This window comes from Jaculus jaculus, chromosome 10 (genome assembly GCF_020740685.1).
Source record: "Jaculus jaculus isolate mJacJac1 chromosome 10, mJacJac1.mat.Y.cur, whole genome shotgun sequence".
In the NCBI taxonomy this organism is placed as follows: Eukaryota; Metazoa; Chordata; class Mammalia; order Rodentia; family Dipodidae; genus Jaculus; species Jaculus jaculus.
The window spans coordinates 27,625,335-27,642,144 of NC_059111.1; the positions used below are offsets into that span (position 1 = coordinate 27,625,335).

The following is a 16,810-nucleotide window of genomic DNA, read 5'->3' on the forward strand; positions in this document are numbered from 1 at the left end:
AGGTCAGCCTGGGCTAGAGTGAGACCCTACCTCAAAAAACCAAAAATAAATAAATACATAAATAAATAAATAAATAAAAATCAAAGCCTAAGGATATAGATACCATGGGTTCACTCCCTAGCACTACAAGAAAAATAAATAAAAATTACTTTCTTAGTAATAACTGCTTTGACACTTCTGGGTAACCCTACTAATTGGTACATTTTTGCTTTTATTTATTTATTTTTAATTTTTGCTTTTATAGAAACAGGATGGCCATAAATCGTCATGTGAGGCTGATTATCAACATAAGGACTTTTCCTACAATGAGCCTTCTTTCCCACAATAGATATGCCAGGACTTTGTCTTTCCTATCCTTGAGCAAAGACCCATGTCGTGCATGCTGGGGGCAGTGGGGAGAGGGAACCATATTCACATGTTTAGTTTTTATTTTTATTTTTGTTTTTTTGAGGCAGGGTCTCACTCTAGCCCAGGATGACCTGGAATTCACTATGAAGTCTCAGGGTGGCCTCGAACTCACAGTGAACCCTCCTACCTCTGCCTCCCGAGTGCTGAGATTAAAGGCGTGCACTGCCATGCCCGGCTCACACATTTTGTTTTTGATAGTCTAGTTTCTAGAATGGGTGCAAATAAAGGCTTTTCTTTTCTTTTTAATGTTTAATTATTTATTTATTTCAGAGACAAAGGGAGAGACAGAGAGCGAGGCAGGTAGAGAATGGGTGCTCCAGGGCCTCCAGCCATTGTGAATGAACTCCACCTTGTGCATCTGGCTTACATGGGTATTGGGAACTTGAGCCTGGGTCCTAAGACTTTGCAGGTAAGCACCTTAACACTAAGCCATATTTCCAGTCTGAAAATAAAGGTTTTTCTAACAAAAACTACCTAATATCAAGCTTGGACTATGGCGAAAGTTTGTGGTAGGCATGCATTCTAGCTCTTCTGATAACCTGTGACTCTTCAGTCTTGCTGTACTGGATAGGCAAAACTCAACCAGAGGGCTGGAGAGATGGCTTAATGGTTAAGCACTTGCCTGTGAAGCCTAAGGACCCCGGTTCGAGGCTTGACTCCCCAGGACCCACGTTAGCCAGATGCACAGGGGGCGCATGCGTCTGGAGTTCGTTTGCAGTGGCTGGAGGCCCTGGCGCGCCCATTCTCCCCCTCTCTCTCTGTCTCCCTCTTTCTCTCTTTGTCTGTTGCTCTCAAATAAATACATAAAAATAATTAAAATAAAAATTCAACCAGAACTCCAGTTTCTGTTAGCTGCACAACCTACAAATCACGTCTTATCACCTTTGGCTGAAAAGGCACTATTTATTACATTGTTCATTAGTCTGCTTATGCTTAACACTTCTTATAACACATCTTTTTTGTTTTGTTTTGTTTTTGTTTGCTTGACTTTTAAATATTTATTTATTTATTTATTAGAGAAAGATAAAGAGAGAGTGAAGGTGTACCAGGGCCTATTGCTATTACAAATGGACTCCAGATGAAGGTACCACTTTGTGCATCTGGCTGTACCTGACTACTGGGAAACTGAGCTCTGGTCAGCTGGCTTTGCAAGCAAGCACCTTTTACTGCTAAGCCATCCCTCCAGCCCTGACTCTTTAAATTGTTGTTGTTGTTGCTTATTGATTTTTTTTAAATAAAAAGGTCCAACCCTGACTTTTTGTTTTAAATTTTGAAACAGAGTCTCACTGAACTAAGCTAAACTTATCTCACCCTTGAGGTCTTCCTGCCTCAGTCTCCCAAGGGCTGGTACATGTTGCTTTATTTATTTGTTTATTTGTTAGTTTGTTTCATTTCTTTCCAGGTATGGTCTCACTCTCATCCAGACTGACCTGGAATTCACTATGTAGTCTCAGGCTGGCCTCAAACTCACAGTGATCCTCCTACCTTTGCTTCCTGAGCGCTGGGATTAAAGGTGTGTACCACCACGCCTGGCTGTTTCATTTTTGCAGGTGTTTGTGTGGTGTGTGATGTGATATGGTGTGTGGGATGCGGTGGTAATCCATATACTTGCCTACACTGGGGGGCACTATGCTGGCTGGAGAGGAAAATCTAGCGTCTCCCTTCAGCGCGCTCCCACTGGTCTTGGTTTGAACTAGTCTCTTTACGGATCCCGGAGCTTGTGGGGCTCTGATGGTTCTCACGTCTCAGCTCTGCGTGGGCCTGTGGTTACAGGTGTGTGTGAACATGCTCAGCTCTTTTCATGTGATCCGGAGAGGCCAGCATCCGGCTGTCATGCTTGTGAAGAAAGTGTGCTTAATTGCTGAGCAATCTCTCCACCTGACATGTTGCTTTTTGATAGGAGTCTCTCATAAGCTGGCTTTTATTTGGGGCTCAATAATCTCTTCCTTTTACAATGTGCATCTGTTATATGAATGTACAATTGACTTATACTCATGAACTTAATAAATTCTTACTGTCTTCTAGTAAAAATAACATGTGGGGTTGCAGAGATGGCTCAGCAGTTAAGGTGCTTGCCTGCAATGCCAAATGACCTGGGTTTGATTCCCCAGTATCCATGTAAGCCAGATGCACAAAGTAGTGCATGCATCTGGAATTAATTTGCAGTGGCTGGAGGCCCTGGGACACCCATACTCATTCTCTGTCTCTTCTCTCTCTGTATCTCTCTGCTTGTAAATAAATAAAAATATTTTTAAGAAATACACATGTGGGCTGGAGAGATGGCTTAGCAGTTAAGTGCTTGCCTGTGAAGCCTAAGGACCCTGGTTCGAGGCTAGGTTCCCCAGGTCCCACGTTAGCCAGATGTACAAGGGGGCGCACGCGTCTGGAGTTCGTTTGCAGAGGCTGGAAGCCCTGGCGCGCCCATTCTCTCTCTCCCTCTATCTATTTTTCTCTCTGTCTGTTGCTCTCAAATAAATAAATAAAAAATTAAAAAAAAAAGAAATACACATGTGAATCACACATATATAGCATAGTTAGATTATACAATATATATAACATATTAAACAGTAGTGAAATGATAGTAACATTTATAAAGGTCTAGGAGACAAGGTAACTTACCTAGACCTCCTGGCCTGTGTGATTCATCTGAAACACTTACCTGTATAGAGAAAGGTGTTGGAGTGTCCTCCTACCACGATGTCCACACCCTTCACTTTCTGAGCGATGAGTTTATCCATTTCAAAACCAGAGTGTCCCAGGGCAATAATCTTGTTCACATTCTGAGCTTTTAGTTTGTCTACTTCAGGTTGCAATGCAGTAATTTCATCTTCAAATATTAAATCTGGTCCTAGGGAACAACATAAATAAACTAGGTGTTCATGACAATTTTACTATCATACTTACTCTATGGACCAACATACCTAGAATAATAAACACCGTCAATTACTAAGACCAAAGTGTAATTGTACATTAAATAAAAAGTCCCTAGAAAGCCAAGAAACAGTAAAGCCAATTTTCTTGGTTGCACTTACTTCATGTTGTGATGGGGTACATATATATATACACATACATGGTATTGCTCATACATTTTTTTTGAATTAATTTATTTCCTTACTTGCAAGCAGACAGACACAGAGAGAGAGAGAGAGAGTCAGAGAAAGAGAGCAAATGGGCGTGCCAGGGCCTCCTGCCACTGAGCTGTATATATTGTACTGGTTATATATTTTGAATTAATTAATTTCCTCATTTGCAAGCAGAGAGAAAGAGAGAGCATACCAGGGCCTCCTGCCACTACAAATGAACTCCAGATGCACGCGCTACTTTGTGAATCTGGCTTTACGTGGGTCCTGGGGCCTCCAGCCCAGGCCATCAGGCTTTACAAGCCAGTGCCTTCAACCACAGCCATCTCTGCAGCCCATGTTGTAGGTATGTTTGCTTGAACTGTACTCACGCTATGCGCACACTTCAGGCTTATATTTCGTCTTCCACCGTAACCATGCAGAAAGTGTCTGAATGGAACTGTGACACACATGACTGCTACTCTCTCTGCACCTGTGTTTGGAAACCTGGGACAATCTTTCTTTCAATCTGAAACACTCAGCAAGTAGCCTCAGAATGGATAGTACGTGCGATGCGTGCGGCGTGCGCACGTGTATGTGCCCGGGCAGCACTCCGGGCGTGTGCCTGCAGAGGCAGGAGAAGGTTGGCTGTCCCCTTCATCAGTCCACCTGCCTTTCCCCCCCTGAGATGAACTCTTCTAGTGATTCTGGGCTTGCCATTTTTTGTTAGGCCCAGTGATTCTCCAGTCTCTGCTCCTCACAGGACTGGGGTTACAGATGTGCATGGCTCTGTCCAGCTGTTCACGTGGGTGCTGAGGAAATTGAACTCAAGTGGTCGCGGGCCTCCTCAGGCCCTCATGCTTGCACAGGAAGTAACCTTAACTGCTGGGCCATCTCTCCAGCCCCTAGACTGGCCTTTGTTGTATGAGAGAATGAAAAAGAGAGAGAGAGAGAGTGTGTGTGTGTGGGGGTGGGGTGGGGGGGTTGGTGCACCAGGGGGGCCTCCAGCCACTGTAATTGAACTCCAGATGCATGCACCACCCTGTGAGCATGTACAACCTTGCAGGCTTGCAGACCTTGTGTGTCTGTCTTACATGGGTCCTGAGGAGTTGAACACGGGTCCTTAAAGGCATGGTTCAGGGCTGGTGTGCCAATTCTGTCTCTCTTATTAAAAAAATTTAAAAATGTTAAATAAAAACACTCATGGCTATTTTTTATTCTTTTTCTTTATGACACAAGGAGAGACAGAGAGAATTGGCATGCCAGGGCTTCCAGTCACTGCAATCAAACGCCAGATGCGTGTACCACCTTGTGGGCATGTGCGACCTTGCATGCTTGCATCACCTTGTGCGTCTGGCTTATTTGGGACCTGGAGAGTAGAACATGGCTTCACAGGCAAGCATTTTAACCAATAAGCCACCTCTCCAACGCTTCTGTTTCTTTATTGATGTATTTATTTATTTACAAGAGATAGAAAGGGGCAGAAAGAAAGAATGAGAGAGAGAGAGAATGAAAGAAAGGAAGAAAGGAAGGAAGGAAGGAAGGAAGGAAGAAAGAAAGAAAATGAGTGATGAGTGTGCCAGGGCTTCTAGCTACTGCAAATGAACTCCAGGCATATGAGACATATTGTGCATCTTGTTCACATGGATACTAGGGAATTGAACCTGGGTCCTTAGGCTTTGTAGGCAAATGCCTTAAGTGCTGACCCATCTCTTCAGCCCTCTTTTTAAATATTATTTATTTGTGAGAGAGAGAGAGGCAGAGAGAATGGGCATGCCAGGGCTTTCAGCCATTGCAAACGAACTCCAGATGCATGTGCCTCTTTGTACATCAGGCTTACGTGGGTCCTGGGGCATAGAACCTGAGTCTTTAGGCTTCACAGGCAAGTGCCTTTATTGCTAAGCCATCTCTCCAGCCCTCTTTTTGCTTTTGAGCTTGATGTTTTTTAGTCTCGTGTTCAGAGCTAGCCCACTCTTGCTGTCCCTCCCTGTTGCCCATATGATGACATGTGGAGCCCCATCTGCTTGCTTTGCCTTACTTTCCCTGCCATGATGAAACATCCCCTCAGAGAAACCCTTCCGGCCATATGCTGCTTCTGGCTGGGGTGTTTTGTCCCAGCAATGTGGAGGTAACTGCTCCAGCGCTGACTGCCTGTCTGTGGGGAGCCCGGCTAGCATGGGTCTGGCTAGGCAGTGGAATATTCCTATGCTGGGACAGAACCAGGTCGTCCCAGCATCTGAAGCCGAACCTCTGCAAGTCCCGAGGGTTTATGGCTGGCTTCCACCATCATGAAGGGACTGTGAATACAAACTGTCACATTGCTTCAAGGCAGCCCTCAAGTGACCCACACTCCCTTATGCCAGTTTTTAAGAACCAGTACTAAGGTCAAAATGCTAAAATAAAAAAATTCACAAACAACTTTGAAAATGTGAGTCTGCAAACTCCAGTTTGAAAAGCGACAGCCACAGGATGACTAAAGACATAGCTCTCGTTCTGGATCCGTGTGCAAGGCCATCCGCGTCGCTCAGGGAACTCCTGAGCCCTGGCCACGTGTCAGCTCCACAAGTACAAACTGTCATGGAAGACACATGGCAGCGTAGCTGGCACCGTGACCAGGAGGTGGCCCAGGACAAACAGCTGGGACATGAACAGCTTCCAGACCGGCTGCAAACAGCACTGGAAAATGCACGGTTGCCAACTTTGCCACTGTTTTCTAAGACAATGTCTCTTGTGTCCCTCAAGAAGCTCAGGGCTCTCCGGGCAGCCCCCAGTGCTGCATCTCCTTCTCTATAAGCCTTCCCCAAAGTGACAAGAAGCACCCCTCCCCTGCCGTATTCTTTCATCCTCCCACTACACACGTGCGGCGCAGGGTCCAGGGCTTCTTGGTGTTCCTTGGTGTCTAGAATGGTACGAGGCACACACTTCATGATTAATGGGCGAATGCTGCCACCCTTTGCTTTGGTTAGGCTAGCAGTAGAACACTGGGGAGATGCCTCAGGGTAGAGGAATATTTTTTCCTAGTACATCAGACTCCTCAAAGGCCTGAGCACCACATATGCAGACTGCATTAGGATAATACATACATGTATATATATATTTTTTCTCAGCTAAATCAAATGTGCTAGAGATTCATGTCATTTATGTGTCATATATGTGTGGACACTCAGGCCATTAGAACTGGGAAAAAGGGTTTAATTGGGGGCAGAGATTGATAGGAACAACCACTGTCTCACTTCCAATTTTAAACACAAGGAATTAAACAAAGATGCTGCTTGTGTCAACAAAGATGTTCCCAGTGCTGGAGAGATGGCGGCCCAGGTTCTATTCCCCAGGACCCATGTAAAAGCCAGATGTACAAAGTGGTGCATAAGTCTGGAGTTTGCTTGCAGTGGCTGGAGGCCCTGGCACACCCATTCTCTCTGTCTTCCTCATCTCTTTGCTTGCAAGTAAATAAATAAATGGGGAGAGAAAGAAATCGAATGTAAGTAAGGAGTTCCCAAAGCAGCAGTGGCGATGTCTTCGTTTTGTTTCTGTGTGCACGTGGGCTGTGCGGCCCCCTCTAGCTCTCTGCCGCCTCACTGTCCTGAGACAGTCTCTCACTGGACCCGACACTCAGTTCTTTTTGGTTCGATGGCTGACAAATGAGCCTCAGGGGCCCTCCTCTCTTTCCTCCTCTCAGTGATGAAATTACTGGCATGTACGGCTGCACCTGCCTTTTTATGTGGGCTCCGGGGTCGATCTCAGGCCTTCATATTGAGCAGCATGTGCTCTTCCTCACTGAGTCATCTCCCCAGGCCAGGGCTCTCTTAACATGGCAACGTAAAGCAGCAAGAATTCACTAGCTTGGTTTTCATCAACATCATCATAAGTAGACCACTTGGCCACTTTTTCTTTCTTTCACTTATCGTTCATAAAAAGTCTTACCAAACTCTGATTTAGCACATTTATTTTCAAGTCATAAGTTCTGTAAGAGTAGAAAATATATAAAAAATGAGGACATAAAAATGGTTGGGCTTGGTGGCACATGTATTTAATCCTAGCACTTGGGAGAGGTAGGATGATCACTCTGTGTTTGAGGCCATCCTGGGGTTACAGAGTGAATTTCAGGCCATCCTGGACTACTTCAAGAAAAAAAAAAAAAGATAGGAGAGAGACTTGTTGAGAAGAAAAAGGGATTCAGATGAGGGGAGATTTGGGTGGGGGGAAGTGAGGGTTGTGGGAGGGGATTATGATCATGGTGTAATATATATATATATATATATATATATATATATATATATATATGGAAGTTATCAATAAACAATTCTTAAAAAGAAAATACCTGGAGTTGAGAGTATAGGGGTTTCTTTTGAAGTATATCCAACAATTCCCACAGATTCACCACCAACAGCAAGAATCTTATGTGGCAAATAAAGTCCTGCTATTTGGGAAGCTAGTGACCCCTTTGCCTTCATGTTTGCACTCAGAATCGGAAACTTGGCCTGTTTGAGGAGTGGATCAATCAGTCCTTTCACACCGTTGTCAAATTCATGGTTTCCCAGTGCCTAGGACAAGGGAAAAGAAAAAGAATTAAGTACCCCGTAATTTCCAATAAAAGCATTTAAAAGAAAATATTACGGGAGCCCAGGGGCTCCACATGTCAGCAGGGCTCTGTGTGACTGACCTATGGCCCGAAGTCCCGCTCAGAGCTGTGATTCAGGGGCCCCAGGGCTGGGCCCAGGGCAGCCACATCACTGATGGGTCCCCTGCCACCCCACGAAGATGCTGTCAGTGTGCACACATGTCCTTGTAAGCAGGAGCCACTGTTCCAGCAGCCTCACGTGGCGCCAGGCTCCAGAGCCCACCTGGACCATGGTCTTTCTAGGAAGATGTCTCACTCTATCTCAGGCTGACCTGGCATTCACTGTTTCAAGCTGGTCTCGAACTCATAGTGATCTTCCCACCTCAGCCTTCTGAGTGCTGGATTAAAGGTGTGCACCACTACCCCTGGCTGCCCAGTCTTTCTTATGTTATTGTCTCGAGTTATTCCCATGCTTCAGGCCATTATCTGCTTAGCAAAATGCTGACATCCACAGGCTCTCAGCAAATGGCAGGCGCCCTGAAATGTGTGGCAGGCAGAGCTAGAACCTCCTTCCTCATTGACTCTCCTTGGCCATAACACCCCTGTTCACGCGACTCCTCCTCTAATTCTGGTGGGGGAATAGGACTGGCCAGCAGGAGCCTGTGTCTCCACAATTTACAGGGGGTGCTGTGGGCCACTCTTTGTCCTGAGGCAGGATAAAAAGGCAGGGAAAACTATGGGGACATGGGAGAAAAAGAAGTCCCTTACACTGGAGTCTGGCTGAAGCCTGTCACCAGTTGAGAATTTCAGCACCAGGAACAATTCACATTTGCTCTGAAGGTTTCTCACATAGCAGTAATATCAAGAGATCATGTAAAACCTATACAAGGATATTTTCAAATAAGAATATTAAAACTTGTATTACCTTCAAGTATGGCCTTTTCTCAGATATTTTCTGAAAATCTCACAACTAAGATTAAAACTTTGTTTACAGTAAAAACATCTTAGGGTTTAGTGGTTAAGGTATTTGCCTGCAAAGCCTAATGACCTGGGTTTGATTCCCCAGGACCCAGGTAAAGCCAGGTGCAGAGTGTTGTATGCATTGGGAGTTGGTTTGTAGTGGCTGGAGACCCTGGTGCACCCATTCTCTCTCTTTCTCTTTTTTCTGTTTCTTTCTGCTTGCAAATAAATAAGGAAAAATAGTTTAAGAATCTTAATATCCTCTGCAACCTTTGTGCCCTAAGGTTTTACTTTAATCATTGTCATTCTATACAATGAGCAGGAACCACTCTAGGATCTAAGTTTTCAAAGAAGAAACCCTTTGAGGTGTAACTTCGGAAACCACTCGGTACACGTGGCTGCTGTAAAGATATTGATTTATTACATTTATTTATTTTTTTGATTCAGGGTCTCACTTTAGCTCAGGCTGACCGGGAATTCACTCTGTAGCTGACCTTGAGCTCATGGCAATTCTCCTATCTCAGCCTTTGAGTGCTGGAACTAAAGATGTGTGCCAACACACTTGGCTAAATATTTTTATTTACTTATGTGTGTGTGAGAGAGAGACAGAAAGAGGAGTGAATGTGGATGTGCCAGGGCCTCTTGCTGCTGCAAATGAACTCCATACACATGTGTCGCTTTGTGCAGCTGGATTAACATGGGTACTGGGGAATCAAACCTCGGGCTCGCAGGCTTTATAAGCAAGTGCTTCTAACCACTGGGCCTTATCCCCAGCTCTGTAAAAATATTAATCATGAATCTCATTTGAGAAGCCTATATCCATGCTCTTGGGTGCGAACTCTCTTGTTTCCTAAGTGCCTCTCATTCTATTTATAGTTGGGTATAATAAGCTCTAACTGTGCTTCATGCTGGTCTGTCCTGAAATTCTTTTCTTTAGCAAAATCATCTTTACTTGGGCAGAGGCAACTGAAAACGCCGCAGGCTGCAGGAGACAGCAGCATGGGGCTCTGTCCCCACTCCGTTGACTCTCCATCCGTTCCCAGCAGCACAGTGGGCGGACCACGAGCTCCTCAACAGAACTTGGGGTGGAGCAGGGATGGTAAAACATGGGCAGTGGGACCTCCCCCAGGGGGTTACTTATGAAACATGGTATGCAAGTCACTTTCCCCAGTGCGGTCTTTGCCTGGATAAGCCCGCCTTCTCTGGGCAGCACCTGCTTCTTGGGCTCAGTGCTTGGACCGCTGACCCCAACTCTCTCAATCCCACCTCCAGTTCTGCTTCACTTTGTGGGTCAGCTGGGGACAGGTCTGGTGGCGGCAGCTCCTGGCCCGTGAATGGAACCGGGGCCTGGTGCATCTCTTCAGTTAACCCTCCCCAGCGTGCTCCAAGTCCACACGGTGTGTCTGGGGGGGTCATTCATTTCTGCCTATCCCCAGGGCTATTCTGAATCCTCCTGAGCCACCCTGCCCTGCCTCCTCTGTCCCGCTCAGCACTGGGGCACCTTACATGGCACACGGGCATTCATGAGGATGTCACTCAAAGGGTTGTGCATACATCCTCGGGGAGAGCAATATCTCCACTGTCTCCCCTGGGAAATGCAGAATGTCTGGACTTGCTGGTTTCCTCAACTCTGATGATCTATCCACTTTTATCTCTTTTATCTAATTAACTTCCTCTTAAAAGCTAAAGGTTCTTCCAGTCTTGGGTAACTGTTAGTCTTAGAACTTCAAGGTTTCTTTTTTTAAAAAATTTAATTTATTTGGAAGAAAGAGGAGAGAGAGAGAGAGAGAGAGAGAGAGAGAGAGAGAGAGAGAGAGAAAGGGAACACCAGAGTTTCCAGCCACTGGAAACGAACTCTAGATTCATGTGCTGCCTTGTGCATCTTGCTTTACGTGGGTACTGGGGAATCGAACCCAGGTCCTTTGGCTTTGCCAGCAGCACCTTAACCACTAGGCAATCTCTCCAGCCTGAACTTTGAGATTTTTGATGGAAAAATAAGTTTTCTTTGTTATATAAAAATATTTGTTTTTATTGAATGCTTCTATAGATCTTTGTTTTGAGATACAGTATCACTGTGTAGCTCTGGCTGCCCTCAAATTTGCAATCTACCTGGTCTCAGCCTCTGGGGTGTCAGGATCACAAGAAAGAACCACACACACATGCCCACTTCCACAGTCCTTCATAAAAGTTAATCCAACTTGTCAGTGATGTCATATTCTTTGGGTAAAGCAGGACCATTTCATAGTTTTCATTTTTCCTTAATTCCTTGTAATCTACTCAGTTACATGATTTTTAGTGAAAAGAATGGAATCTGAGTTGTACTTCCTGCCCTGGGTGGGGATATGATTTTCTAAACTGCCCCAAAGACTATACATTTACAAAGACTATTATTCCCGCTCTTAAAATAATCCAAGTGGGCCTGTTAATTACCTGGACACGAAAATGCCTCTCAAACACTTGTAATTTCAAGAAACATGATACATTTTCAGAAGGCGGGAAGAACGGCTCCCCCTTAATGAGATCTGTTCTTACACCGGAAACGCCTGCCTCGAAATGTCTTACAGCTCCTTATGCTAAGCCTGTTCACCTTCTGAGTTAGAATGTCCTCTTTTCCCTCTTCCTAGCTCCTTTTCCCAGACTCTGGCCGAGATCCTAACCCTGCCTGCCCCGTTCTTCGCTCTCTGAGGACCCCGGTCTCTGTGCATCCAGGGCTGAGCAGGCCGCTCTCCTGCTCTCTGACTCGGAAAGCGCGCACATGGTCTCCTCTTCTCTTCCTCCAGCTCCTCCTCCCAGCCGCTGCTGAGGCCTCCAGCTTGCCTGCCCTGCTGCTTTTTCACTGAAAACTCCAAGTTTCCTTGACTCTTGTTTTTCCTTGACTCTGTTTTTTTTTTAGTTCATTTTTTATTTATTTATTTGAGAGCGACAGACACATAGAGAAAGACAGATAGAGGGAGAGAGAGAGAGAATGGGCGCGCCAGGGCTTCCAGCCTCTGCAAACGAACTCCAGATGCGTGCGCCCCCTTGTGCATCTGGCTAACGTGGGTCCTGGAGAACCGAGCCTCGAACCGGGGTCCTTAGGCTTCACAGGCAAACGCTTAACTGCTAAGCCATCTCTCCAGCCCCTGACTCTGTTTTTTAAATTAATTAATTAATTTATTTGAGAGAGACAGAGGCAGATAGAGGAGAGAGAGAGAGAGAGAGAGAGAGAGAGAGAGAGAGAGGGAGGGAGGAAGAGAATGGGTGCACCAGAGCCTCCAGACACTACAAATGAACTCCAGATGCATGCGCCACCTTGTGCATCTGGCTTATGTGGGTCCTGGAGAATTGAACCTGGGTCCTTAGGCTTCACAGGCATGCGCCTTACCCACTAAGCCATCTCTCCAGCCCCTGAGTCTTTTAAAATTCCTTTGTGTGTGTGGTATACAGTGGCCATGTGTGTCCACATGCGTGCGCCTCATGCCCATGCACGAGGAGGGAAGAGGAAGACTTTGGGTTCCCTCTATCACTTTTCTGCCTCATTTCCCCAAGACAGAGTCTCTTACTGAATCTGGACCTCTCTGGTTTTTTTTTTTTTTTTGAGCTTTTTACATGAGCGCAGGCATCAAACTCAGGTCCTTATTCTCTCATATGTTCTTACCTACTGGCCATTTCCCCAACATCCATTTTTAAGACTGTGTGTGTCACTGTCTGGGGGTGTGTGTGTGGTGGGGGAGTGTCTGAGAACAATCTTGGAGTGTTTATCTTCTCCTACCTTGCTTGTGACAAGGTCTCCCTTGGTGGCCTCCTGCTGCACGTGTGCCACTCTAGCTGGCTGGTGGCTTCTCCTGGCTCTGCCTTCTATTGATTGAGGCTTGTTAGGTTTACAGACTTTGTGTCTGCCTGTATCTGGCTGCATGGGACTTGAACTGGGGCCAATAAGCTTGCAAGTAAACACTCATAACCACCCGAACTGTTGCAGTTACCTTCTCTTTGCAGGAATGAAGCATCCAGCAAAAAGTAGCTAATGGGAGGAAAGTGTTTTAGTTTGGCTTACAGTCTCTAGTGGAAGCTTCGTGATGGCAGCGGACAGCATGGCATGGGTAGAGGCTGGATGTCACTTCTGCCACAGCAGGTGGGAAACAGTAGCATGAGAGTGAGCCGGCTCTGGCAAAGGATAGCTGCCGTAACACCTCCAAGCCCACCCCCGGCAGCCCTCCTCCTCCAGCCAGGCTCCGCCTCCCACGCAGCCACCAGCGGTGCCCATTCAAAGCATTCAAAACACGCATCTGATTCAAACCACCATATGAGCCATCTCCACAGTCTGCAGGCCCTATTTTAAAAATTCTAAGATTTTAAAAAAATTAATTTATTTGCACGTGGGGTTGGAGGGATGCTAGGGCCTCTTGCTGCTGTAAAGGAACACCAGGCACCTGCACCACTTTTTGTGTCTAGCTACCACTGGTGGCTCAGAAATTGAACCTGGGTCATCAGACTTTGCCAGCAAGCATCTTTCACCACTGAGCAGTCGTCCCAGCCTCCTATTTTTAAATTCATCTACCTACAAGACTGAGAGCTTGTAAAAGGGAGTCTGAAGCTTCCCCTCACCGCAAGTGCTCCTTTCCTTTCGTTCCATTGCTACTGTACTCACTGCAGTCCTTGCTGCTGTTCTTGGACTTCACCGTGGCTTTCAGCTACCACCATTCCCTTCCCTAAACCATCCTCTATGCTGCTTCCAGAAGGACCCTTCTGACATTCAGATCTGCCCTTAACACTCTTTGCAATGCCTTTAGGATAATGCTCAACAGCCTCAGCAGGCTCCCAAAGCTCTCCATCTCCATCCAGCCCTCCATCTCTCTCTCTCTCTCTCTCTCTTTGGTTTTTTTAAAGCATGGTCTCATTCTAGGCCAGAATGACTTGGAACTCACTCTGTAGCCCAGGATGGCTTCAAACTCACCTTGATCTTTCTACCTCAGTGCTGGGATTAAAGACATGAACTTCCATGCACAGCTTCCCTCCTTCCCTCCCTCCCTCCCTTCTTCCCTTTCTTCCTTCTTTCCTTCCCTTTCTCCCTGCCTCCTCTCCTTTCTCTCTTTTAAAAATTACATTCTGGGGCTAGAAGGATGGATGAGTGGTTAAAAACACTTGCTTGAAGAGCCTGTTGGCCCAGGTTCAATTTCCCAGTACCCACATAAACCTAGATACACATAGGTCTGGAGTTTGTTTGTGGTGGCAGGAGGCCCTGGCACACCCATTGTCTCTCTCTTAAATAAATAAAATATTTACCAAAATCTGATTCTGTGCTGTGTTTTGTTACTATGCTTATTTTATATTTGAAAAATCCAAGATGTGGACAAGTTTGATGATTTGGAGGTCAACACCAGACTCCAAGCCTTTAACCTCTGTGTTTGCCTGTGAAGAGCTTCACGTAGGCTGGGCTCAAATAATAGCAAGTATTCAACAGGAAGAAAAAAGAGCAGAAAGAATCCTTATGGCCAACAGTTTCCCAGGCTCTGACTTAAGCTTGTTCCTTTGCGCATGAGGGTGAATGAATGACAGCAGGTAAGCTGACAGACTGAACAGGCCCGGCTGCTTCCTGTCATACCTTGGTGGCCTTAGCCACCTAACCAAAGACGGATGGCCCTTTCAGGAGAGATGGCTCAGAAACCAGTCACTGTGTTCCCTGTCAGGGTGACTTGGCCATCTCTGGGCAGCCCTGGCCAAGCTCATCCCCCTTCCTCATCCAGCTGTTCCTGGACCACAGTGGGGTTCACTACTGAGTGAATAAATGAACCAAAGAATCATTCCTTGCTTGCTTGCAAAGATAGGTGTGGTGGCACACGCCTTAAATCCCAGCACTCAGGCAGGAGGCAGAGGTAAGAGGATTGCTGTGAGCTTGAGGCCACTCTGAGAACTACATAGTGAATTCCAGGTCAGCCTGAGCTAGGGTGAGACCCTACCTCAAAAAACCATAAAAACAGCAACAAAACAAAACAAAACAAGAGTCATTCAGAAGATCTCCCACCCATAGCTACTTTTTCCTATGAAAGTTAATGCAGAACATTTCCTTTGTCACTGTTTTAAAAAGTATTTTTATATTTTATTTATTTATTTGAGAGCGAGAAAGAGGGAGAAAACGGGCATGCCAGAGCCTCTGGCCACTGCAAATGCACTCCAGATGCATTCACCTCCTAGTGCATCTGGTTCTAAGTGGGTACTGGGGAATCAAACATGGGTCCTTTGGCTTTGCTGGCAAGTGCCTTCACCACTAAGCCATCTCTCCAGCCAATCTTTTGTCACTATTTATCTTCTGTAGATATTTAAATTTGCATTTTCCTACCTGGCCTTCCTCCTGCCCACTTTTCTTCTCTTGTATGTAGGAAAAAAATCAGCTCTTCTGAGGAGGGACTGTTAGGTCAAGGACAGGCTCCCAAGATGGAGTCTCCAAGGACAGCAAATGGTGACAGAGGCATAAGGAAGTAGATCACCCACATTCTTTAAGAAACCACCCAGTCATCACACCTTCCTTGCCTAACAATGCCCAGGTCATGTTTTCTTGCTCCGAATCTCCTAAGTCACATGGTCACTGTTCTGGTGTCACACCCTAGCTATTTTAAATAAAGAATGTAATGATCTCCCCTAAAGGAATTTCTCTATTGAACTTAACAAAAAAGTTCTTTTTCCTTCCTCACCTTCCCCCAACTGAAGAAGCCCTGTAAAGCCCACTGCCTGTGGATCAGGTTGGCTGTCCTCCTCTCTGGTGAGTCAGCCCCGGCAGCTTGTGCTTTTCTGGAATAAAAGCTTTCATCTTTGCCTCAGGGTGGTTTGCGTGGTCTTGGTCATGCCCGAACCTTACATCTGGTGCCCTGACTTGGATAGGAGGCTTCTAGTTTCCCTCTTGGGTGGCCAGACCTCCTTTCCCCTGACCAAACCACTGAGCTGCCACTGACCATCTGAAGGCTTTGGACCATCTGTGCCTGATACCAGCGTTCACACCCACCACAACTCGGCTTTGCTCTTCTTCCCTTCTTCATCTCCTCCTTCCTTCTTGGTAAGTGTCCCTCTCGGGTTGGCTGGCTCTCAGGTTTAATCCCTCCTCATGGAAACCTGGCCAGCATGCCAGGCTACACCCCTCACCTGCTTTTGGATCCCAACCCAAGAGAAAGACACACTCTGGACACTCGGGTCTTGCTCTCTGGTCTACCATACCCTAAGGAGTGCCTTTTGGTTCAGTTGCACCATCTCAGGACAATCTCTTCCTCCCTCCTCTCCCTCCACCTCACGAGGTCTCATCTTTCATGGCCAGCTGCTTTCGCCATTGGGAGCACAGTCGCCCTCCTTGCCCACTAACAGGCTAAACAGCTGACAGTTTGACCTATCGGCCTCTGCCCATGTGAGAGGTGCAGGCCCCATTCACCCTGATGGGCCAGGGGGTCATACTGGTATTCTGAGTAAACACAGCTTAAGCCCTGATTCCTTTCTCCCACCCTCGTTTTGCTCTTTCTCTGTCTCCTTAAGAACCTAAACCTCTACGACTCTTGAACGCCATCAAACCTTGTCATCTGACCTTTCTCTGCCACTCTGCCTGGCCACAATATAACTGCACAATGGGTCCAAATGGCCTGATTATGGTCCTTTTAGTTTCCAAATTCTCACTGATTTAGAAAATTTCTGCCAACATACAGGCAGGTGGTCCAAAATACTCTATATTTAGGCACTTTTCACTCTGTGTGCACAGCTCTGTCTCTCTCCTTTACCTGTTCTTCTTACCAGGTTCTTCTAGTCAAGGTCTCAGGAATGTTCTATCACTCATCTCTTCCCCATACTTATCCTCACCCTCTGCTTT

The 16,810-nt window shown here is 46.2% G+C and overlaps 1 protein-coding gene across 1 annotated transcript in view; it reads right to left on the minus strand.

Moving 5' to 3' along the window:
* Nt5e (5'-nucleotidase ecto) overlaps window positions 1-16,810 on the minus strand; it is a 74,125-nt gene that overhangs the window by 27,308 nt on the left and 30,007 nt on the right. The window contains exons 2-3 of the mRNA XM_004660460.2: window positions 7,789-8,011; window positions 3,068-3,256 (exon numbers count right to left, since the gene is read on the minus strand). Coding sequence (XP_004660517.2) covers window positions 3,068-3,256; window positions 7,789-8,011 — 412 coding nt within the window. The remainder of the gene's footprint in view (window positions 1-3,067; window positions 3,257-7,788; window positions 8,012-16,810) is intronic.